The following is a 25,644-nucleotide window of genomic DNA, read 5'->3' on the forward strand; positions in this document are numbered from 1 at the left end:
CTAGTTTTTTTGTTGTTGTTTTGTTCCGTTTTGTTAAAAAAAAAAAAAAAGACAAGACATCATGATCAACTGGTAGGTCCCTAAGTCTCCTTCCATCCAGTCAAGCCAGAAATGCCTGGAGGGTAGGGAGGTATAGGGAAGGAGGCAAGGCCACAGGCAGGGAGCCACTAGAAGGACAGAGTCATCTTGGTGACTCTGTGGCTGTGACGAAAACAGGGGAGGAAGCAGGACACCGGGCAAGTCCTTCACCCCCGAGCATGTGTGTCTCTTCTCCATCAGGCACATGCAGTTCGATTGTACATTCTTTCCTCCCACCCTGACTGTTCAGAGATGGGGCCCACCTCCCCAGCCCTCTGTCCCACATGCCTTCTTCTGACCCTCTTCCCTCCCCCAAAGCAGGGTCTGGGCTGCCAGGCCACCAAGTAGACAGCACACCAGACCCAAAGTTGGGCTTGTCTCTATAGGTCCTTCCCCCTGGAGGGAACTAAGGAAGAGAGGAAGGGCACCCTGGCAGGCTTGATCTTTGGGAGTGGGTCTGGGACTCCTCACCACTGAATCATCTGCCACCCACACCTTCCTTACAGCCTCCACCCTCTGACTAGATTGAGGGGAGGGACAATGGTACAAGGAACGATGGTCAAAGTACATGTCTACCTCCCTCCTCTGATTCCGGACATGAGACTTCTCTTCCCCCACAAGCTTATGCTCAGCTTAGAGGAAGTAGCCTCACATCCCCAAATCAGAGAAAGTCAGAATAAGAGCCCCCAGGGCTAAAAACTAGAGCTGGCCTGTAGTATGTTGTCAATAAATGTTTTTAGATGAGTGGCTGGATGAATGAATGAATGAATGAATGAATGAGTCCAGGATCAATTTGGAAACACAAGGGCTCCCTATTGCCACTCTCAGACCTCTCAGGCTATCTAAGCCCAGAGAGGACACCCCTAGGCTTTGGCTCATCCCAAGGGCACACCCATACACACACACATACATACACAAAGGGAAATTTCTGGGCCAGAGACAGAGCCAGGACTCAGACCCAGGCTCCAGGTCAGCTCTGCAGCCTCTAGGGGATGGGGTGACAGGGAGCACTGAGCCCCCTGCCTCCTGGCAGGGCTCACTCGCGGAAGCTGTCAGCCAACTGGTGGCAGTCCAGCTCCCCTTTTGGTTCCAGGCCCCCTGGAAGTTTCACTCCTGTCTTCCGGTCCACACACCAGCACTTGCCGCGCTGCCCATCTAAGGCCGGGTGACACTGTCAAGACAAGGGTGGGAGAAGTCAGTTCCCAGGCAGACTGCCCCAACCCCAGCCCAGCCCTCAAGTCAGACAGTTGATCCAAGATGGCCTGTAACGGCAGAGACTCTTTCATGATCGTGGACCCTCTGAGCCCACAGCATAAAGAGATCTCGGCCAAGAAGGAAAGGTCAAGTAGAGAGAACTTGGCCAAGAAGTGAAGGTTGTCTCAGAGGTCAGCACTGGTCTAGAGATAAAGGGTCAAGTGTCAGAACTTTCAGTGGGATAAAAATTGGGGGAAGAAAACACATAGAACTGAATTAACACAAAGAATGAACTCTAATGTAAACTATGGACTTTAGTTAATAAATGTATCAACACTAGGGACTCCTGGGTGGCTCAGTCAGTTGAGCGTCCAACTTTTGATTTCAGCTTAGCTCATGATCTCATGGTTGTGAGTTCGAGCCCCGCATCAAGCCCGCCTCTCAGAGTCTGCTTGGGATTCTCTCTCTCTCTCCTTCTCTCTCTCTCTCTCTCTGCCCCTCCCCCCTCTCAAAACAAATAAATAAATTTTAAAATAATAATAATAATAATAATAATGGGGGCATCTGGGTGGCTCAGTCAGTTAAGCATCCAACTCTTGATTTCGACTCAGGTCATTATCTCACTGTTCATGGGATCCAGCCCAGAGTCAGACTCCATGCTGTCAGCGCAGAGCTTGGGATTCTCTGCCTTCCCCCACTCGCACACACACTCTCTCTCAAAATAAATAAGTGTTAAAATAATAATAATAATAACAATAATAATAATGTGTCAATATTAGCTCCTTAATCTGTGATAACATATATACCACACTAATACAAGATGTTAACAGGGAAAACTGGCGGGGGGGGGGGGGTGGTAGATGAGAACACTGTAGTTCTGTAGTCTGTAGTCTGTAGTATGTTGTCTATGCTCTAGACAAATGCTCGATTTTTCTATAAGCCTAAAAGTGCTCTAGAAAATAAAGTCTATTCATTTTTTTTAATTAGGGAAAACAGTTTTTAAAAATTGGGACAAGGATAAAGTTTATATTGGGATAAAGCTTGCAGACAGGTTTGGCACTGGTTTCTGGAGCCCTTTCTGGTCGTCCACTCATTGCACACCACCCCATACCCTCCTCATGCCAGCCTCGGATTTGCAGACCTGGAGGCAGCCCTTCTCCTCCTGTCTAGGCCTCAAAGTGGCAGCCCATTTTGCGGATTTGTCTATAAAGCACAGAGTGGGAGAATGCATGTGTTTGTCCCCACAAAGAGCTGAAGAAGACCCCAGCCAGGATTCCCCAGGCTACACCCAGCACAAGGCACCCCGCTGCTCTGCCCAGATATGCCACCCTCCCAAGTAAGCCCACTTCTCATGGGTCAGAGATGGGGCTGAGGCAGGCCAACCTTGCTGAAAATCCTAGTCTCCTGAGGGCTTATCAGAGGAACCCGTGTTCCAAGGGCATGAGGGAATATGGAGGTTTCTGCATTCGTGTTTTCTCTCCTGTCCCCCTTCTTCCTCTGTTTCCACCCAAAGCTCCTGCCCCAGCTGTCAGATCTGGCTATACCCCAGGTGGTTTCGTTACTCAGCCTGGGGGAAGGGGCAGGCTGATTTTCCTCCTTAGCCCTTCCTGACCGAGCCCCTCCATTCCAAGATGAAACCTAAGACATTCTATGACAAAGGAGAACTACTCATAGGATGGAGCAGGGGGAATGAGAGTGTGTTGGGAGGTAGACATTGACAGGAGTGCTAAATGGTGAATCCGGAGGTGATGGAAATAGCCCTGGATGGGGAAGCAGGATAGCTGGTCTGCCATTAACTCACTCTGAGACTTCAGGCCTCAGTTTCCTCACTTCCAAAATGAGTGTGGTGGGCAAAATAAGCTGAGGCTCAGGAGGCTGAGGGAGGGCCCAGGGTGTTAGGTTTGGGTTGGGAGGTCTTCCCCTCCCTGAGATCTCCATCCTGGACCAGGATCTCCTGTGGAGAGACCAGGAATGCCCCCAGGAACTCAGGTCAGGACCGAGCCAGCAGTGATGAAGACCCACCTGCTTGGGGTGGAAGTTGCCATTTCGGTCGCAGTTGGGGATGGGGATGATGTAGAGGTCTTCATGGGTGCGGCTCTGTGAGGCGGCCAGCCGCTCCAGGGCCCGGTGCAGCTCACTCTGGCAGGAGCCTTGGGGCTGGAGGAAGGGAGGATGGAACAGCTTAGCAGAAGGGAGAAAGGCAGGAAGACCAAGGCTGGAGGTCAGCTCACAACTGAAGGACCTGAAAGGAGGCTCAAGGCCCAGAGACTGGGCAGGGCCCAATGGGTTCAGGGGACACCGGTGGGCAGGGCAGAAGGACACTGAAGAGAGGATCTTGAGCCAAAGAGCTTCTAAAAAGGAGGACTGTGAATGGAAAGGACTTTGTGGGGAAAGAGGTTGTGGAACCCTATGGAGATGGTTGGGAAGGGGGTGATTTCTAAGCAGGAGGGATAGTTGACATCATATCATTAATGACTTGTAAGACCTAGGCAAGGATCCACTGGGAACCCCCCATCAGGAAGGACAGTAACCAGACCCTGGAGCAAGGTCGGCAGGCCCCCTGCTGTGGCCAGCATTAGCCCTTGAGTTACTGAAAAGGTCTGGGTGGCAAGTCCAAGAGAAGGGCTAAGAAACACCAGGAGGCTTGGGGCAACCGCTATTTACAAACCAGTACAAAAGTATTTCAGTACTTAAAAATTACTTCAACTGCATCAACGTATACAACTGATGACCAGGAAAGGAATTTCAAGGAATGAAATGAGGATTTGGTCCTGATGACGCATACTAGGTGCATCTTGCACACAGTAGGCATCCAAAGAATGTTTCTGAATGACATAGTCCAGATCCAGTGGTGGTGGTGGTGGCGTGTGTGTGCCTGTGCACACGCGCATTTGTAGGGCTGAGGTCCTCACCACGGGCCGAGCTTCCTCCCGGGGCACCCCGATGACCTTCATCTTGCCCCCGCTGGTGCTGCGGTCTCGAATTTTGGCTAAGTGCTTCTGCAGGCACCTGCGGTCATGCGCACTGCAGGGACTGAAGCTGTTGTTCGGGTGGTCACCCTCATCCTTGTCTGCAGTCAGGCCGAGATGGAGAGAGGTCAGCACAGGGAAAGGACAGGGCAGAACACCAACCCAGCCTCCCACCTGCTTTCTTCTAGGGGATTCTCCAGCCTGGCTCTGAGAAAGGGTGGGGGACCCTGGGCTGGGGGGGGTGGTGAAAATAACACCCCTGTCTCCTCCCTGCTCTCCTGGATTCCTGAGGAGAAAATCTTCTTAACATCCTTGACTTGTCCCTCACCCCACCCAGTCCAGCCCTCAGATGAGTCACCAGCTGCAGCTGCGCAGACAGCAGGAGGGTCCCCTGGGCCCTGCAGGGAGGTCTAAGGCAGGCAGGGGCCTCCCCCCTGGATCTCGTACCCCCCTCCATTCAGCTCCTCCTACCATCCCCCTCTCCGTCTGCTCTCTCTTCCTGTCTCCTTTCCTGGTCTTTTCCGCATCTGGCTGAGCCAGCCAGGGGATCCCCAGATCTGTTGGCACTGCTGCCCCTCTTCCAAATGGCCAAACTCAGAGTTTCCATGAGTGATGAGAAATCTGGCCCAAAGGGCTCTCCCCATTGGCTAGACAGGGAAGAAGAAGCGGGAGTGGGTGTGTCCGCCTGCCTGCATGAGAAAGTGTGCACCCACACGCATGTGTGTGCAACACACTGTGTGGCCGCAGGACCCAAAACATCCTCACACATCACTTCAGTCCCCCACCTCGACATCTCCCATCCTTGGACTTTAGACCCCAACGAAAGTCCACAACTATGGCCCAGAGGCAGGGCACTGGGGAATCTGGATATAGGAGGTGGTGAGGCTGGACCCACACACTCTCCCTGGGATCTCCTGAAGACTCTACCTGAACTCAAGAATAACCTGAGCCAGAAGTCCCAGAACTGTAACCACCACTCCACCCTGCAGGCAGCCAAAACTGGAATACAGGCCTGAACTGGAGAAAGAGGTTGCAAGACCTCTCTGCAGCTCAGAGCCACCTCTGAAACGCTTGGGCTTGGCAGCTCACTGCCGGCCTGAGTGCAAAGCCCCTGCCAGCATTCCAGATGTTGGCAGCCAGACAGAAGGTTACATCTGGTTTGCGTCAGGATTTTTTTTTTTCCTGAGGAGTTAGCAGGTTCCTCCACGCATGGCAGCAGTCCCAGAGCTGCCTCTGGGTCAAATGGTATTTTTCCGCCTAGCCAAAGTTAGTTGGGGGGTTAGTTCTCTTTTTGTTCTCCTAGTTCTGGGGGTGTGGGGTGGGGGGAAGTAGGTAGATAAAGGGAAACCAGGAAACGAGGAATCGAGACTCTCAGAAAGGCTTTGTCAAGATTCCATACCAAAGGTTATTTATAAAATTGAGTCACCAAGGATGGGAAGAAGGTTTTGTCACGGGTGGAGGGCTGGTTTAGAAAGAAGAATCAAAGGTAAGGAATAAATAGAGCAGATAGATATAATCTATCCTTTTGCATATTCAACATCCCAAGAAGGATAGTCCGGAGGGGACTCCAGTCTCAGAGACAACATCAAGTTCTTAAGGGTCAACCAAGGGGAAAACACCTCCCAGTGATGTGGGTAGCAAGAGATGCGGGTACATTTCAGAAGACCAGGATTGTCAAGGGGGCCATAAGTAGATAGACACCAAACCCTCGGTGAGAACCAGAGAAAAGGTCCAGGATCCAGGCTCTCCCAAGGAACCTTTCTGGCCCAGACTGGCCAGTGACCCTGCCCCTGCATCCACCTTGCACAAAGTCACAAGACTTTTGGATGGGGCCACAGTGTTTCAGAGCTATAGTCTGGAAGTGGGTATTGGAGTGAAAGAGGAAATGGAAGATTAAAAGAATTAGAGCCACGGGCACCCGGGGTGTCTCAGTTGGTTGAGAATCAACTCTTGATTTTGATTTAGGTCATGATCTCATGGTTCGAGGGATCAAGCCCCATGTTGGGCTCTGTGCTGTCATCGCATAGCTTGGGATTCTCTCTCTCCTTGTGTCTCTCTGCCCTCCCCCGCTCATGCTCACTCTGTCTCTCTCTCAAAATAAATAAATAAACATTTTATAAAAAGGAAAGGAAAGGAAAGGAAAGGAAAGGAAAGGAAAGGAAAGGAAAGGAAAGGAAGAAAACGAAGAGAAAAGAAAAGAAAAGAAAAGAAAAGAAAAGAAAAGAAAAGAAAAGAAGTTAGAACCAAATCTTGGAACGACAGAGGCTAAGCTAAGACATGAACAAAAGCACACACCATTTTCCTCGGGAAAGGCTGGAAGGGATCACAAGGACTCAATTGCCACAGCCCATAATGCTAACCCGAGGGGCACCCTTGGAACCTGAAAAAGGGGTTTGTCTTTTCTTTGCGTTTGCTTTCTTTTCCTGACTATAAAGGGAAGCACTACTTTGCACAGTGACACTTGTTCCTCTTGGTAGGCAAGCAGAATGTTCTTAGGTTCGAGAAGTAAGGAAGAGTTTTCTAGCAAGTGGAAGTAGAGAGCCTCCCCCCACCCCCATCCCTGGAAGTGTGACACATCAGAGTGATAAAGGCCTCAAGAACAAAGTGAGATCTGGAGTAGAAATGTAACTGCAACTCGGTGTTCCAATGTTGAGTCTCTACAAGTTGAAGTTCACAAATGACTAACACTCGGGGGAGTGTTAATGGATATATGGAATGTTTATCCCTTCCCTTAGGAGGTATCTCTAAGGAGGACAACTGGGTCCGCTCACTGAAACCTGGGGCCGCGCAGGCCATAGGGCAAGGCTGGAAGCATAGTGTATGCTCTTGTGTGGGTAGGGCCCCATGCCACACTGAGGGGGATTATCTGGAGAAAGCTAAGCAGGCAGCATGCCTGGACTCCCCCTCCTTGGTTTCCCCACTTTTTTGTTGTTGTTAGGCAAGCTTCTTTTTTTCTTTTTTTGAAGAACTGAAGAGCCCTAGAAGTCTCCAGAACACCCAGACTTGAGTCCAGAGATTCATCAGTGTCATACTTGGACCCCTCTCGCCTGAGGCCAGACTACTTCTCCCCACCAAAAGGGCACTCCACAGAGGAGATCAATCCTTCATTAACACCACCATGCCAACTCCCAGCTGCTCTGCCAGGTCTGGTCTGGGTCTGTCCCCAGCTTGTGTCTAAGCTCAAAGAAGAACACACCAGATAGGGAGAGTAGTTGCTTCCTTAATCTCATAGGGACACACCGTATATCCATAGCTGCCCACTCAGGCAGACAGGTCAGGACTTAGGAACCACAAGCATATACAAACAGTCACGTGTCCAGGCACACACGGGTCCACACGTGCACCCCCACATGCACTCGGGCACTCTGACCCTGCCCTGGGCAGACACAGACCCGGGGCAGGGCACGTTGCCTGCACCATAGCCTGTTGACTTTCCACTTAATCTGTAACTTTTCCTTGCCCAGCCTTGCTTAATAGGCATACTGAGGATCGACCCCAGGATCCAGCCCTAGGCACTGGGTTTGGGAGGGTGAGGGTCGTAGCCTTGGGTCTCTGAAAATGTTAACCTTCCCATCTCCAAAGCCGGTTACGTACTTGCTACTTCCCAGCTTACTCAGGAAATCCAGCCACCTGGTACTGCTCACCCAGGTGGGGCCCTCCGGAAAAACCCCAATCCCTGTGGGATCCCCTCTGAGCAGGAGCCAGAGTCAGACCTAGCCGCCCCTGCCCCGAAAGATTTGACCTTCTGACCTCCGCAGGCTTATTTAGGAGGCAGGACTTCCAAGGTAGGCCAGGTCATCTCCTCCAGCCCCTGCTTGGAGCCAAGCCAACAACACTCAGCCACAGGGGAAACCTTGGTCTTCGCTCCAGCAACTGAAGGAGCCCAGAGAGAGGAAAGACTTCACAGCTTTGGCACCACTGGCTGAAAAGTTCATGGTCAAAGCTACAGGATTTCCTCTTTCTGGCAGCCTGGTTTCATCCCCCTGATTCCTCCTCAATTCCAGCCACGTCCCCTTCAAGACACCCAGGGTGAGGCTGTGAGGTGGGTGGGCCCAGCCACCCCGACACCGGTGTTTCAGCCACAATTTGGAGGATCACCTGCCCTGCAAGAAAGGCCTTTTCCTTCGCCCTGGACTCTGCCTAGAGAAGCCAAGATCACCCATGCCAAGTACCCCACCCTTTCTTCGAGGTCTGGCCCTCGGGGCATCCCCTCACCGCTGTGCAAGCTGCCAGCCTCAGACTGAAGGAAACCGGGCCCATCCTTTCCATGTTCACAGCAGCAAAAGCACCGAAGTTCCTCCCTACCCCTCTCAACTCCTCTGAATGCTCCCCTACTTTGCTCACTTGCCCTACTGTGCCCCCAAAGCCCCAGCATCAGAGAAGGATCGAAGTGTCAACCGAAACCCTCTCAGCCTCTTATTCATTACCATCCTCAGCATGGCTCCAATTGACTGAGCTCTTACACCATGCCAGACACCCCAAGCCTGTGAGGCAAGTCCTGTGTCACCTCCATTTTATAGATGAGGAAATGCAGTAGACTGGGTGGGGGCAAAGGAGGACAGACTTATCCCTGCAGCTCCTATGTCTTTAAATGGAAAGACTCCTGATACCCGAGGCACCAATAATTCCGGCTTTGCCAATACTAAAGAAAAAATGTTAAGCAGCCATGCTCCTCCTCCCACCTCCCCCAAGGCACAGAATTTCTGGGAAGGCCCTGTTCCCATGACATGACTGGATTCCCAGTATTGAAGTAAAGGGGACAATATTTGCTGCGTTGACTAAAAATTAACCCAGTCTGTCTGTTCCCTAACCCTGTCCCAGAGGGACCCAAGAGCACAGTTTAGGAGCTCCCCAGTCCAAACGCTGATCTTCCCACTGTCCACTCCCCCAGATTCCATGAGTCAAGGGTCAGTACACTGATGCAGAATTGTGGACCTCTGACGCACACGTCCCACCCTGCCCCCACCTCTGGGGGCCTGAGCAGTGTTAATCCACAACCTTTTCTGGCTCGGAAAGCTGAGACAGGAGGGCTATGGGGAGCTTAGGGGGGTAGAGGCTTAAAATGGAAGAAGGAGACCCACTCCTGGGGCAAATAGTAGGCAGCTGGGCATAGCAGGCCAAGGGAAGGGGTATGCCAAGTGGCTGCCCTCCCCCAGTCACCTGCTGAAGCTTAGCCCCAAGAGGAAAAAGCAGAAAGAGGGGCCTGATGCCCTCTGCCGAACTATTCCCAAGGCAAGAAGGCCCATGCCTTGGGACATAGGAGGGACAGTGGCCTATTGACAGTGGAAGGCTAGAGAGAATAGTGGGGATCAGTCCCAAGCTCTGGCCATCTTTTCTCACCAGAGACCCTGCAGGGCTGTTGCACAACTCTAGGGGGCGCCTTTCACATGGTGCAGGGAGTCCTTCTGTGATGATTAGGAGGCATGGACACAGCTTGCCAAGTCGGTACCTAGTTTCCCCAGGGTCCTCCAGGATTGCCCTTTCCCCTCTCCAGATCTCTGCATGCCCTGCATGGGTGGAGGACAGGCAAGGAGGGCGGGGGGTGGGGGGAGGGCATTAGAGGCCTGGGACCTGTAATCCCAAGGGGATGTAAAGGCCGATTTGCATGATGTCCACAGGACAATCACACACTTCATACCATTTCCCCCAGAGCCCCTATCCCAATGGGATTAGATTTTCCTCCACTACAGGATAGGGAGCTCCTACCCGGCCAGGGGGGAAGGGGTGCTCGAGACCATCTAAGGGCTCTTCTGCCCCATGTTCAAGTCAGCGAGAGAAGAGGAGGCTACCAGCCATCCTAAACTGGTACATATCCACTGGCCGGTGGAGGATGCAGATAGAAAGGGAAAGAGATCCCATTATACTCAGCCCAGGAGCTCAGCCCTCACTCACAATCTGGTCTGGTACGAGTACCCCTCCTCTCCCACTGGCACTGGCATCTGTGCCCCAGGATCAGTGCCTTACTCCCTCAGGACATCCCCCCACCCCACCCCCGCTTCCCAGATGTGCCGGGTGCCAGGCTGGCATTTCTCCTAGTATGTTTTCTGCTGACCCATCTCTCACTGCCTAGGGACAGGAAGGGCAGAGAGGCCTGAGGCCCAGACCCCTGGGGTCCACCTCCTTCCTGTTTTCCCTGCATCCTGCTTTCCTCCGCTAACAAGCTGCAGAGGATTGAGGAAGTGGAGCGGTCTGGGACCCAGGGCAGGAAGCTTGGGGCCGGAGTCCCAGCATCCGGACTGCAACAATGGAAGCTTCAAGCACCAGGAAAAGAGACAGACACAGACAGAGGCAGAGGGAGAACAAATCAGTCAGAGAGGGAACCAGAAACAGAGGCAGAAATACAGAAAGGCAGACAGAGAGAGAGAGATTCCAAAAGTAACAGAGAAAGGCAGGAACAAAGAAAGAGAAACAGTGATAGAGACACGGAGAGAAAGCAACAGAAAGGGGCGGAGGACAAAGAGAAGCAGAAAGGGAACAAGACAGAGAAAGAGAAACTGATAACAGGCGGAAGTCATTGAGGAAAGGAGAACTCGGGAATGTTGGTCGTGAAACTAGAGACAGAGGCAGAGCAGGAGATAACAAAAGAATAAGAGAGAAGGAAAGACTGAGAACGATTATAAGGAGAAACTGAGAGAGGCTCGCTAAGAAACGGAAAAGGAGAAAGTGTAAGAATGAGTTTAGGGCAAAGGGCCCTCTAAACCTCTCTCCCTCTCTCTCTCTCCCGCTCTTCCTCCCCGCCCCCCCCCCACCCTCCCTCTCCCTTCTCTCTACTCCCTATCCCACACCCGTTAGGTTTCTACAGCTCTGGGCTGGGAGCCAAGACTCGCTTCTCTTCTGCTACCTCAGACGACACCTGCCAGGAGAGAGGAACGGGGTGCCTGTGTACCAGAGCAAGATGAGGTGCCCAGGCCTGGCAGAGAGACCTCTGTCTTCCCAATACCTCTCAAACAGCAAGGTGAGCTGCCCAGGGGCGTTAGGGAGGGGCAACTCTGATGCCCCTCACCACCAAAGCCCCTCTAATTTGGATGTCCCACTCCACCCCACCTGGATGTCAAAAGGCCACGCCCTGGCTTCTTAGACCCCTGGGCTTTCACCTGTGGCCAGGATGAGGGAAGTCCCTGGATCAGGAACAGAAAGCCACCACCACCGCCCAACCCATCCTCTAGTTATCTGGCCCTAGGCCGCTCACTTGCAGGCTGGGTGGCTGGACCGAGTCACAGTCACATAATGTTCCACTGTTACCCCAGCAGCCGGGACAACCATTGAGACCTCTCCTCCCAAATAGGCACCCTTGAGGAGGTTGGAGATGAAGGGCTGGGACAGAGTCTTCTTTGCTGGGGGCGACAGCCTGCTAGGGACTCAACAGCAGTTTCCTTAGGTGAGCCTGTCCTATGCCAGCCCAGCCCTGCCAGGTACCCGCCTTCTTAACTCACTGGAGATTTTCAAGGGCTTTCCAGGCCAGCCCGAATGGGGAAAGGGCTTCTAGGAGCGGAGCACACCGAGGAGGGCATGCAAGGGCAGGGGCACCTTACCAGAGGGCTGCAGGCTTTCCTGGATGGCCTCGATCTCCGCCAGCTCCATGCACACGCCTTGCCCGTGCATCAGCGTGTGCAGGGGCTTCTCCACACCCCGGGGCGGGTAGCAGCGCAGGCCCGAGCCGCAGCGGGGGGTATACACCCCGCAGGGCATCCCCTTGCCCAGGGCACAAGTGGCGCAACAGCCGCAGCCCGGCTCCCGCACCAGCTCCTCGCAGCCCACGGGGGGGCGGCAGCGCGCCAGCTTCTCCTCGGAGCAGGGCGGGCAGTGGATGGCTTCGTCGCCAAGGCTCGGCCCGGGCCCGGCGGCCAGCAGCAGCGCGGCCACGAGGCAGAGGGGCAGCATGACCGGGCTAGGACGGGGCGCGGGCGCGGGGCGTGGGAGGGAAGAACGGGCGCGCAGACTGAGAGCAGGGACACGGGGCGACAGCGCCCGGCGCGCCTGGAGGACCCGACCCGGAGGGCGCGGGGAGACGGGGCGGCCCCGCGGGCGGACAGGGACGGAGCCAGGGAAGTTAGCAAGCGGGCTGGAGGGGAGCGAGCCTGGCCGCCGAGGCGCTGCGCCGCATCCTCGGCCCGGCCCAGGCGGCGGGCGGCGGGCGGCGGGCGGCGGGCGGCGGGGGGGGGCAGGGGGCTGAGCGGCTGCCCGGGACCGGCTCCCCCGGACTTTATACCGGCCCCTGGCCACACCCCCAGCGCCTTCCCAGAGGTGGGGGAGCGGGGGCGCCGGGGGGGAGAGGGAGAGGCGGCCGTTAGGGGGAGGGGGCGCTGTCCTGAGTCGCTGCCGCCGCCGCTGCCGCCGCCGCCGCTACAACATCTGAAAGTCCTTTTCTGCCGCAGAAGGAAGCGGCGCAGTTTGGAAGCCGTGGCAGGCGCCGAGAGCGCCTCTGAACCCGAGCCTGGGAGGGGAGAGAGAGAAGAGGAGACGCAAAGGGGCTGCTCTTTGGCCCCATTCCCCGACCTTGGAGGATTCCTCCCCTACCCCCCCCCCCCCCGCGGCTGCAGTCCCCCCCACTGAGAACGCGACCTCCTCGCCTGGACTCCCGGCTCCGCGGATTCGGTCTCCCTGACCAGAGCCCTTTCCACCCCACCCTAGCGCTTCCAGTCCCAACCACTGGAGACCTAGTCGAGCGAAGTGGGGAAAGGGCAGCAAGCACCCAACGAGGGACCCAGAAGAGCCTGATGGCCCTAAGAAGTTAGTAGACTTTCTTCCCACTTGTCCTTCCAGCTTCCCCCCCCCCCCCCCCCACACACACACCCTATCTCCCCAGGGCTCATCTGGGCCCTGGTCCACTCTGCCTTCCAGAGAACTGTATCAACCGAATTCCTGGGGAAGGAGGTGCTAAGCCCCTTCTTCCTTCCTGGATGCTTGTTTCCACTGCCCGACTCCCTCCCCAGAGGAAGATTGACCAGGGAGATTGCCACCGTCGTTGTGCAAATTGTGCATCGCACAACTCCTATGTCTCTCGTAGCCCCTTGTAGATTTGTGTAGCTGTTATGACAGTTTTCCAGCAGGTGGCAGACAAGCATTTCCAGGTAGGGGTGTCTTTTCCTAATTTGACCAGCTTTGCTATTTGGGCTAGCTAGGGGCTGGCTAGGCCCTCTGTGAGATCCTGCTGGTGCCTGTTTCCCCCATGCTCACCTCAGTCCTGCTGGGATTGGGAGGGACCCTACAGTAACATTTGAGTAGGGACCTGTCTCCTGGGTTCTCTCTCTGGTCCCCAGTTCCCTAGGTACTCATCTATCCTCCCCCACAAAGCTTTCTGCTGTCCTGGAGCTGGTTTCAGGATGCCTGAGGGGTAAGGGTGCCTGTCAGGGCATAATAGGTGACCTACCATGGATTTTTTTTTTTTTTTTTTTTGGCTTGGCTTGGCTTGGCCTATAAAGCTACAAGGTAACCAAGCCAAAGTAGAGATCAGAGACCATCTTCCAGACTCCCAGGACAGCGATCTTTCAGTCTCCCAGCAAGTAGGCCCCCTTCCACTTTCTCCAAGTGTAAACTGTCCAGGTGATAGGAAGAAGAGAGGGGCTGGAAGCTGAACTTGTAGGGACAGAACACAAAAGTTGCAAACTGACGGCACCTACTGGCAACTATCAAGACTGCAGAAGATCTGGAGAGTTCTGACGGGGGGGGGGGGGGGGGGGGGAGTGCCGGAGGACAAGATTCTGGGATTCTCTCCCTGCTATCTCACAGACAAACTGGGGTCTTTTCTGTCTTGGATAAGGGCAAACAGAGCCAGGCTCTTTACGTCCCCAGGGGAAGCCCAGCCTGCACCTGATTCAGAAAACTTCCCCTAGCTCTATCCCCCTCCATCATCACTGAGGTGCCAACGTATTGTATGAACTTGGACACCACCCCTTGGAGCTGGAATTGTCCCTAACTATAAAATGGAGGTACATCATCTCCACCTATTCTGCCTCTTGAAGCGCTTGTGGGAATAAAATGGGAACTGAAAGGATGGGTTCCAACCCCAAAGCCAGACTTGCCCCCTTGACAGCAAACCTGAGAGAGCTAAAGGTGCTGGGACATGGAGGAAGGAGTTGCAGGAGAGGCTGGGCTGAAGCCAAGAGAAGGACCTGGAAGTGAAGCATGAGTGCAGGTGAGTATGGGAAATCCAGAAAGGCTTCCAGGTAAGACAGGTGCCCAGACCCCTATCCATCCACTGGTGTTCACCACCCCCACCGCCAAACATCAGTGTCTGAGATAATTCCAAAGAGGCAGGAAAATAGACATAAGTAGATCATCGAAGCACCTCCCCACCATTCATGCAGCACATATTTACTGGACACTGTGCACAGGCTTCGTGCTACATTCGAGGACCCAGAGCTGGCTGAGATCACTCCCTGCCCACAAGGAGCTCACTGCCTAGTGAGGGGAGACAGGCATACAAATAAAATGAGTCTAAGAAGTGTACAGGTGCCCTGGGAGACATCCACATGGGGTGCTGTGGGGACCCAGACACACAAGTGGTCAGTTCTACATCTGGCGCCTGGAAAGACTTCATGGAGAAGGTAACTCTTGAGCCAACCATCTTCCATGCTAGGGGAAAGAGCATCAGGCCGACCTGGATTCTAATCCCGGCTTTGCCACTGGACTTATTGGGGAACCTGAAAAAAGTTACTCTGAGCTTCACTGTCCTTACCTGGAAAATAGGGCTTTGTGATAAGAAAGAAAGAAGGATGGGGAGGGGACAGACAGAAACAGAGCCTTGTGCAAATCGCCCAGCATACAGTGAGCACTGTGTGTTTGCTTCTTCCTCTCCTTCTTCTGGAGGCAGGGCCTGTGTTTCCCCAGGCAGACTGGAGGTTCTCAGAGGACTGGGTTTAGTGTCTCCCCCCTGCCTCCCACGGCTTGCTGGTGTCTAGGAGAGGCTACATAAGGGGCATAGGATTTGGAGTCAGAGGACCTGGGTTCAAACTGCAGCACAGCCACTGAAGAGCTGTGTGACCTTGGACACACTTAAGGTCTTGAAGGGTCATTTTCATCCTTTTTTTATTTTAATGTTTATTTATTTTTGACAAAGCACAAACAGGGGAGGGGCAGAGAGAAAGCGGGAGACAGAGAATCCATGCAGGCTCCACACCATCAGTGCAGAGCCTGATGTGGAGATCGAACTCACGAACCATGAGATCATGACCTGAGCCAAAGTCAGGCACTTAACCGACTGAGCCACCCAGGCGCCCCTCATCCTCTATTTTAAAAGGAAAGAAAGAAAGAAAGAGAGATAATTGGGCTTACCCCACAGGATGGGTTGCAAGAGAAAATGAGATAACGGCCAAGAAACGGCTTTGGAACCCAAGGAGTGGGCGCCCAGGGCTCTACCAGAAAAAGAACCACTGTGGGGCGCCTGGCTGGCTCAGTCAGAAGAGCATGCGACTCTTGATCTCAGGGTTGTGAGTTCCAGCCCTACACTGGATTCTAAAAGATAAGATAAACTTTTAAAAAAGAGAGAAAAGAAAAACAACCTATGCCTCCCCCTCAGCATCCTTCTCTGTCCCTAAGCTTCTAGACACCCAGGGCACCAGGAAGATGCTCCTGATGGAAGAGTGAGAAAAATTCCCACTCCCTGCCCACTTCTCCCAGCCCATACCCTTCCTGGCTTGTTGCTTAGAGTCTCATTAGCTCCCTTATTAGTTCAGTTACAAACTTCTACTGGGTTCAGGCTGGCTTCTTTGAGAATTGATAGTCCTGCCCTCAGGGAAACCCCAATCTCATGGGCTTGTTCTAGAGAGTATCTGATGGAGTAGACAAAATACATATAATATGAGGCGCCTGGGTGGCTCAGTTGGTTAAACATCCAACTCGATTTCCGCTCAGGTTGTGATCTCAAGGTCATTGAGTCCTGAGTGTCTGTGCTGAGCACTGAGCATGGATACTTAAGATTCTCCCCCTCCCTCTTTTTCTGCCCCTCCCCTGCTCGCATGCATTCTCTCATATTCCCACCCCCCTCCCTCTCTCAAAAAAAATTTTTTAAGTACTCATAATAGGGGTGCCTGGGTGACTCAGTTGTTTAGGCATCTGACTCTTGATTTCAGCTCAAGTCATGATCTCACAGTTTCATGAGTTCAAGCCCCATGTTGGGCTCTGCGCTGACAGAAGATCCGCTGAGGGAGATTCTCCTTCTCTCTCTGCCCCTCCCCTGCTCACACTCTATCTTGCTCAAAAATAAATAATAAATTTAAAAAAAAAAAACTTTTTAAAAACTACACATAATAATGAAAGCTAACACTTAACACGAGCCATATGGTTCTAAGTGCTTCACTCATGTACTTCACGACAATCTCATGAAGTGGGAGTTATCGTTATCCCCCTGTTAAGATAGGGAAGGGAAACTAAAGTACAGAAAGGTATGTAACTTACTCAAGGTCACACAACAAGTAAGTAGAAAAACAGGGGTCTGACCCCATGCAGTCTGGCTCCAGAGTCTGTATGATTAACTCTCATGTTTTACAGCCTTCCAAACAGCTGTCAGAAGTACTCTAAACAATTGCCGAGGGAAAAAGACTATGGTACAGAGTGCAAGGTGGGTGCAGAGAAGGAGAGTGGAAGTGGCATTGGCATGGAAATGGACCCCAGAACTCCCCAGAGCTTTGGCTTCCCAGCCCCTCCCTGGCGCCCTGGACTTCCCACTGTGCCTGCCCCAAATAGGGGGGCTCAACTCCCTTCCAGGTTGGCTGATATCCAGACCCCAGGTAGAGCATCCTCCAGGGGGCGCTGCAGGTGTGTTCTGAGCAATGGCACATCAGTACAGCTGCCTCCTTGTGCACCGGGGCCCCATACTTGGAGAGAACAGATCAGGAGAGCTAGGATCTCCATAGAGACCCCATGGTACAGAGGGAAGTCTGGTTCAGAGGCTAGAGCCTCGGTCCTTCCCTCAGGACACGTAGCTCGAGAAAAGGACACCCAGACAGAGGATGGGGAGTGGAGAGGAGAGCCCATCTGCAGTTGAGCTGGCCAGGATCTGGTTTCATATCTCCAGCCCAACCAGCTTGGCCACTTGCCAGCTTTGTGGCCACTTCTCCTTCCTCAGCTTCAGTTTTATCATCTGTAAAATGGGGGAGGGGAACTCATTGAATTGTGAGCCCCCTCCCAGCTTGGGCAGTCTAGGAATCTAGAACCTCTGGAGTCTTTTTGCCTGGTCCCAGGCCCTATGCCGGCATGGCTCCCAACCCCCCAGAGTTTGCAGTTTCCAAGCCAACTGACACCCATGGAATCACTTTCTCATTGGTCAAAGAATGTGTAGGAGACAAGCCAAGTGAATGCTGTTGAGTCCTATGAGAGTTCTGTCACTGCCCAGAGAGGTGACGAGGCTCACTCGAGGGCATACAGCTAGTAATTAATAGAGCCAAGACTTAAGCCAAATATATTTACTACCCGCTACAGACATAGTGCCACGAGCCATGCTTTCTCTGTTGCCAGAGCACCACCAGTGAGCTAAAGGCTAAGGACTCAAGGAAGGTTGGGGTAGGAGGAGACGAAGGAGGTACAACCTGGGAGAATCCATGCAGATGACGCTTGCGAAAGTACAGACACAGAGGGGACTCTGGGAGGAGAGCGACACATGTGAGGAAGGGGAAATTATTTGCCCTGCCTCCCCTGACACTTGTTGAGTCAAAGAGCAGGGTATCTGCCTGCCAGGGTGCCTCTTGGCCTGATAGATCAGAAGACCAGAATCAGAGCAGACCCTGTGTCCTTCTCCCACAGGACCTCCAGGCCTCTAGGCCCTGCCTCCTACTCCCCCAAGTCTGGGGAACAGAGGGCTACCTTCCTCTTAGAAAACTCCGGAGAGACTCTACCAAGGGGCTGCTAAACCCAGACTGACCCTTCAAACGGGTTCTAAGCTTAGAGAGACCCCACAGAGGAGTCCTCAGACTTAGCAAAACCCCAGAAAGAAGCCCTGGGATCCAGAGAAATCCCCAATACCCATATTTACAGTCGCTCTCATTCCCTGGCTGCACACTTCCTCTTTCCACACTAGCACTGGGAGTTCACAAATATCCCCAGTCATGCCTTCTCTATATTCCCAGACCTCCCTGCCGCCCCTCTCATCCCATGCCAAGGGCCAGAATCTCCTCACACCCACATTTATGCCTCATCCTTTCTGCCTCCGCACCCCTGTTGACTTCACCCCAGCCCTTCCTCTTTCCTTACCCAGAAGAACATTCTGGCCCAAGGGGCCCCCGAAACTTGGTGGTAACCAGGCATCCCAACACCACCGGGAAAAGTGGGGAAGGGGCTTCCAGGAAAGACGAGTGTATTGTAAGTGAGGAAGGGGAAAGGGAGCAACTGTGGCCTCCATTTCCTTATCTGCAAAATGGGAATGATACCCACACATACCTCATAGGGTTGTTATGACAAGCTGTACAGACTGCTTGCTTTTACCTCATTTAGTAAATAGATATGGAAAAACATACTGAGATACCACTCTATTCCCACCAGACTGGTGAAAAAAATTTAATGTTTATGTATTTATTTTGAGAGAGAGAGCGTGCACGCCTCATGCGCACAGAGAGAGCAGGGGAAAGGCAGAGAGCAAGAAAGAGAGAGAGAATCCCAAACATGCTCTGCCCTCTCAGCACAGAGCCCGACTTGGGACTCTATCTCACAAACCATGAGATCATGACCTGAGCCGAAGTCAAGAGTTGCATGCTCAACCAACCGAGTCACCCAAGTGCCCCAGATCAGTAAGAATTTTAAAGACTGAGTACCAAGTGTGGAGTAAGGGGACTGTCATCTAATACCAGTAAGAAAACAAATGTGTACAACCAACAACTCTACTCTGAGATATGTACCCACTAGAAGTGTGTGTGTGGGTGTGTGTGTGTGTGTATTCCAAAATACATATATGAGTGTTCATAGCAGCATTATTCAGAATAGCCAAACACTGGCATCAGTAGTAGAATGGATAAATCAACGGTTGAATGAACTATTGCTATACCAACAACATAGATGAATCACAAAGTGAGCAAGAGATTACTATTGTAGGATTCTATTTATAAAGAATTCAAAAAGAGACAAAACTAATCTATGGTGTTAGAAATCAGGCTAGGAGTTACTTTTGGGGAGAATGGTGGAAGTAGTTACTAGAAAGGGCCTCACGGGGTACAGGTGATGTTTATTATTTAGTTACATGGTGTATGCACTTTATGAACATCCATTGAGCTAAACATTTCTTATTTCTGCACTTTTCTGTATGTGTGTTGTACTTTAATTTTTTTAAGAAACAACTTTTTTGTTTGGTTTTTTTAAGAGACTGCTGGCTCTCAAGTAGGCTGCTTGGACTGGATTCTTTTTTTTTTTTTTAATTTTTTTTTTAACATTTATTTATTATTGAGAGACAGAGAGCATGACCAGGGGAGGGGCCAAGAGATGGAGAGACACAGAATCTGAAGCAGGCTCCAGGCTCTGAGCTGTCAGCACAGAGCCCAACACGGGGCTCGAACTCACAAACCGTGAGATCATGACCTGAACCGAAGTCAGACGCTTAACAGACTGAGCCACCCAGGCACCCCTGCCTGGACTGGATTCTTGGCAGTAGGTTTCCGATAAGTGAGCACACCTCTCTACGCCTCAGCGTCCTCATCTTTTGCATTAAGTGACCCTTATGTAGGGTGGCTATCATGATTAAATGAGTGAGAATGTGTAAAATGCTTACAACAGTGCCTGCTACATATTAAGTACCCAGTGAGGGTTGGTCATTAGCCATGACCAGCCAAGTGAGTGAGATTAAGAGCCTGGAGCCAAAATGCCTGCACTAAAACCTGGACTTGCCATTTACTTGCTTTGTGACTTTGGCCAAGTGACATCCTCCCTCTTATCCTTAAATACCCTCAGTTGTAAAGGAGGGCTAATGGCAGCCCAGTCTGATAGGGTTGTTTGAGAACCTACAGAAACATTACACAGAGGCACTTAGCACAGTGCCCAGAGTAAGGCTCAATACGTGTCAGCTGTTATTATTATTGATCACCATGGTAACCTTATTAACCCATTTTGTAGATGGTATTCCAGGTAGTTAGTTAAAAGACTGGCTTAAGGTCACATGCAACTAAATGTGATTTAAACCCAGCTGTGTGATAATGGAACCCAGGCTCCTACTGACATGCCCATACCACCTCCAGAGGCGCCATAGCCTTGGAGACGTTTGCCCAAACCCAAACAGCACCTCTTCCTCCTGCCAGGCTGCCCCCTGCAACTGAAGCTCTTGTCTCCAGTAGCTCCAGCTGTCAGGGTTCTGGGCGACCCAGAGGCTGTTGTGCCTTCCCTGCCTGGCAGGATCTAGCACCCATCTGACAATTCTGGTGCCCTCATTTGGGGTGCTGGGGATGTAGCCCAGAGCCCAGATCTAGCCCCGGCTGTGGGAAGAGAGAGTCTCAGAGAGAAGCCACGTTGGCCCCCAGGGCTTCTGGTTGTCAGCGGCCTCTTCTACTGCAGTCTTTGATTTTCTTTGTCCTGAGAGAGATAGGGGTAGTCCTAAAGATGGCTGATGAGGACTGGAGACAACGGGTGGGCAAAGGGATAGGACTGAGGGGGCCCAGAAAGAAGGGCCAACCTGCCTGGAACCCCTAATCCACATAGCCCCCACCTTCTCCTCTCCTGAAACTTGGATCCCTCCCAGCCTCACCCCCTCAGTCCTCCCGGTGTCCAGAGGCTTGATGCTTGGAGCCAGTAATCCTCAAGATCTGTGCAGTCTGTTCCTCACCCCCACCCAGTCTTGATGATCTAAAAAGCAGCAGAAGTTGGGCCCCAAGCCAGGGAAAGCCAGACAGCCCGGAATGGAGAAAAATTTGGCCTCAGGTTGAAGTACACAGGCTGTGGGGCAGGGAGCTCTGGTCTTGCAGTCATAAGCCATGTACTGTGGGCTTGTCACTTCACCACAATGATCCTCAATTTCTTCATCTGTAAAATGGGGATGTCAGTCCCTACTCACTCCGCAGGGCTGCTAAGGAAGATCAGATGAGGCTACCTATATAAGTGTAAGGACATAGATACCTGAAAGCAGGTCACCAATTAGTGGTGTCATTATTGTGACCTTTTTTGATTCTAAGATTCTATGATGCTTTGAAGTAGAAGGATAGAAACAAGGGGAAAGGGTACTAAAAAGAGGAAGGCCACGAGAGGGTGGGGCTGAATCTGGAGTAGGACACACAGATGGAAGGCAGAGAAAGATGAATAGATGTGACAAAATGAAGAACTTGGGAGGGAGGGGGGAGATTCATAGATAGATATGAAACCAAAGATCCCAGTCCAGAATCCCCCTCTCCATTCATTCATTCATTCATTCATTTACTCATTCATTCTTCAGATGGAGACTGAGGCAGTAGCTGCCAAACTGGACCAGGTCTCAGAGCCTGCATCTGGCCAGAGGTCTGCTCCCAGCAGCACCCAAGGGCTCTTGGAGGGTGATAGGCTGGGGGGGGGGGGGGGCAGGGCATGTCTCTGCAGCTCCAGGTGTTCTTTCTCAGATCAGACCCCCAGGTTCACAAACCAAAGTCAGAGGGGGAGCAACTAGCTCCTAGGAATACCTGTCTCCTCCCTTACTCCCACCCTGACTCTCATTAAGGAATGGGAGGGGAACCCAATAGGGCAGGGTTCAGAGAACTAGCTGTTTGATGATAGTGGAAAACCCACACATCAGAATTGGTGTCAGAATCAGAGGAACCATGGGTGGGACCCAGAAAGAGAGGAGGAGCCCCATCTTTTATGGAGGCTTCGTTACAGAGGCACGATTAATTAAATCATTGGCCGATGGTGATTGAACTCAATCTCCTGCACCTCTCCCCTCCCCAGAGGTTGGGGGTTGGAACAGTTCCCACCCTCTAACCACTGGGGTGGCTCCCTGGCAACCGGCCCCCAGCCTCAGGTTACCTAGGGGCTTTCCAAAAGTCGTCTCATTAACATAACAAAAGACACCTTGAAGGCTCTCTTCACTTAGGAAATTCCAAGGGTTTTAGAAGCTCTGTGCCAAGAACAAAGAAAGACCAATATATATTTCTTATCAAAACATCACACCTCCCAAGGACCTTCTCTGGGATTTCTGCCAATTTCAGAACTGGGTAGAAAGTGGCAAGTCCAAGTGACCCCATTCCCCACCACATTAGGAGACATACTGGCTTTCTCATCCCATCCTCCAGGCCAGCTCTCTGCCTGTTATACCTCTCTCTGAGCCTCAGTTTCCCCATCTGTACAATGAGGAGGTTGAACTTGGTAACCTAAGAACCAGCCTAGTTTTTTTTTCTTAATTTTCTTTTTTAACGTTTATTTATTTTTGAGACAGAGAGAGACAGAGCATGAACAGGGGAGGGGCAGAGAGAGAGGGAGACACAGAATCTGAAACAGGCTCTAGGCTCTGAGCTGTCAGCCCAGAGCCCGACGCGGGGCTCGAACTCACGGACCGTGAGATCATGACCTGAGCCGAAGTCGGACGCTTAACCGACCAAGCCACCCAGGCGCCCCAGAACCAGCCTAGTTTTAATCTTCTCTCTTCTAAGGAAATCCAACCCTGCTCCTGTCATACCTTCTAGGTGTGCCTGTCCTGTTTGGCCTCCTGAATTCCTATCTGGGTGAGGAATTTCAAGAACTTTGGGACCTCTGGGATGGCAGTGGAGGTAGGACAGAGGAACAGAAGGAAGATTGAGGAACAATTTTAACTTGGTCCCCACCTCTCTGCTGAGCTCAGGTGAGACATGTTGATGTAAGAGCGCCTCATCTATCCACACCCCCAGCTCACCCTAGCCTTAGAAGTGATCCGGGAATGGAACACCTGGGTGGCTCAGTTGGTTAAGCGCCTGCTGTTGGCTCAGGTCATGATCTCACGGTTCATGGGTTCGAGCCCTACATCCGGGCTGTCTGCTGGGAGCCTGCTATGGATCCTCTGTCCCCTCTTTCTCTGCCCCTCCCCCCCCCTCAATAATTAATTAGTTAATTTTTAAAAAGTGATCTGGGAAGAACAGAAAATCTAAGGGAAGGATTGGAGGTCAGGGTCTTGTGAATGAGATTGCTTGGGCTTTCTCTTTACCTACTCCAGTTAGAACCAGGGTTCATTCACCCTAGTGCAGAATTCTCCCTCCTTTTCACTTCATGGGGATGCAGCCTTACTCAGGAAAAGTATCCTCTAGGACTCTTGCAGCTGACTCCTTCTGCCCCTTCTGGGTTTTCATTCCATCAGTTCCCTCACTGAATCTTTGAATTCAAGTTACAAAAGCCCTGGGACAGCCCCAGTGTCCCCAAAGGCAGCACAGCCAATGTCAGCAATGGGTACTGAGTCTTCCACTGAATCCCAAAAGTATGGAGCAAACTGTTGGTACAGTGGGTCCAAGCTTCCAGGGGGTAGTAAACAGAGGCATGTGCGGACCTTTCCTTTCACTTTGGGGTTTGATTGCTTGGCTGTCCCTCCAGAGTTGGCACTCCAGCACAAGAGGGCCTGCCGCTGGGTATGCTGCCCCCAGGTGGACAATGAGAGTACTGATAGCATTCACAGTGGGTCTCCTGGGGAGTGGGCATTGTACCAGGTGTTGAAGGTGCCAAAGGAGCAGGCCTTCAGAAGAGCTTGTGGCCAGAAGAGGGAGACCTGCAGCTAAACACACAACCATCAGTGCTATGTAACAAAGAGAAATGTACTGGATGCCAAGAAAGCACAGAGGAGCCCGGAGTGCGTGATTAGAGAGAACTTCAAAGGGAAGTGATGTGGGATCTTGTCTTAAAAGATAAGAAATTTACAATCTAGAGGAAATTACCTAACCCCCTTAATCTTCGGTTTCCTCAGTATAAAGGGTTGGTGTAAAGAGTAGGGGGAAAATTATGTACAGGGCTGGTTACTATGTCTAGTACATAATTGGCACTCAGAAAACTTACGTATTATATGGTTTTTAGGAAATGGCTCCGATGGTGGGGACTGACAGGTCTGCAATTTGTAGGCAGACTGGCAGCTGGAGACTCTTGTGGAATTTCTGTTCCAGTCCTGAGACAGAATTCTTTCTTTTCTGAGAAACCTCCATTTTTTGCTCCTAAGGCCTTCAACTGATTGGATGAGGCCCACCAGCATTACAGAGGCATTACAATCCTTTTTTTCAAAGTCTACTGATTGTAAGTGCTAATTACATCTACAGACTACCTTCACAGCAACATCTAGGTTAGTGTTTGACCCAACTGGATGCCATAACCTAACCAAGTTGACACAGAAAACTAACCATCACAGAGGTCATTCGAGGCAGAGGCTACTCCAGACAGGGACTATGTTATATTTTTCTAGTTGATTATGCTTTCTGAGAAGTCGTTCTTTGTTAAATGGGACTATGTTTGAATACTATCAACAATTTAGAGCATAATTTACAGAAACATAAACTCCTGTGTAAAATCACCATAACATCTTAAAGTTAGATGGGATCTTATAGATCATTGGATATAACCCTCACTTTGGAGAGATCTCTCTTACAACATACTCAGAAAATGGTCGTCTAGGCTCCAACATTCCAGTGGTAAGAAAAGTCCCTAGATCCTAAGAATGTCTATTCTTGACCAGCTCTAATTGGAAACTTTTTCTTTACATGGTACTTTCTTACATCAATACCTCTCATTAATTATTCTTTTTTACTTATCAAAGACAAATCTTATCCTGAATTTTTCCCATCCTTGAATAGAATACTTCCTTACTTGCCCTAAATGTTTATTGGTCAGGTCAAAATTCTTTTTTGTTTTTTAAATTTTTTTAATTCTAGTATAATTTATATACAGTGTTATATTAGTTTCAAGTGTACAATATAGAGATTCAATAGTTCTATACATTATTCAATGCTCATCACGAGAAGTGTACTCTTAATCCCCTTCACCTATTTTACCCATCTCCCCCACCCGCCTCCCTCTGCGGTATTTGTTCTCTATATTTAAGAGTTTGGGGTTTTTGTTTGTCTCTTTTTTTCTTTGATTGTGTGTCTTGTTTATTAAATTCCACATATGAGTGAAATCATAAGGTATTTGTCTTTCTCTGGCAGACTTATTTCACTTAGCATTATCCCCTCTAGATTCATCCATGTTGTTGCAAATGGAAGACTTCATTCTTTTTATGGCTGAGTAGTATTCCAGTGTGTGTGCGTGTGTGTGTGTGTGTACCACATCTTCTTTATCCTTTCCTCTATAGATGGACACTAGGGTTGCTTCCATATTTTGGCTATCGTAAATAATGCTGCAGTAAACGTAGGGGTACATATACCTTTTTGTATTCTTTGGGTAAATACTCAGTAGTGGAGTTACTGAATCTAATGGTAATTCTATTTTCAATTTTTTGAGGAACTCTGTAGCTGCACCAGTTTGTATTCTTACCAACAGTGCACAAGGGTTCCTTTTTCTTCACATCCTTGCCAACACTTATTTC

The 25,644-nt window shown here is 51.2% G+C and overlaps 1 protein-coding gene and 1 long non-coding RNA gene across 4 annotated transcripts; one reads left to right on the forward strand and one right to left on the reverse strand.

Moving 5' to 3' along the window:
• IGFBP4 (insulin like growth factor binding protein 4) lies at positions 1-12,424 on the reverse strand. Its single transcript, XM_019416078.2, has 4 exons — positions 11,774-12,424; positions 4,185-4,342; positions 3,295-3,429; positions 1-1,249 (listed from the first exon to the last, which is right to left on the reverse strand). The coding sequence occupies exons 1-4, from the start codon at positions 12,120-12,122 to the stop codon at positions 1,115-1,117; spliced, it is 777 nt and encodes a 258-aa protein (XP_019271623.1). The 5' UTR covers positions 12,123-12,424; the 3' UTR covers positions 1-1,114.
• LOC109247452 (uncharacterized) lies at positions 10,973-25,312 on the forward strand. 3 transcript variants are annotated; one of them, XR_008418904.1, is made up of 4 exons: positions 10,973-11,619; positions 12,617-13,312; positions 13,664-14,376; positions 22,799-25,312. It is a non-coding gene; the product is annotated as an uncharacterized LOC109247452 (long non-coding RNA). The 3 variants fall into 3 exon arrangements; XR_008418905.1 differs by lacking the exon at positions 22,799-25,312 and adding an exon at positions 16,731-17,659; XR_008418903.1 differs by lacking the exon at positions 22,799-25,312 and having other exon boundaries at positions 13,664-17,659.
• The last annotated feature ends 332 nt before the right edge of the window (positions 25,313-25,644 follow it).

This window comes from Panthera pardus, unplaced genomic scaffold (assembly GCF_024362965.1).
Source record: "Panthera pardus isolate Hobbes unplaced genomic scaffold, ASM2436296v1 HiC_scaffold_3, whole genome shotgun sequence".
In the NCBI taxonomy this organism is placed as follows: Eukaryota; Metazoa; Chordata; class Mammalia; order Carnivora; family Felidae; genus Panthera; species Panthera pardus.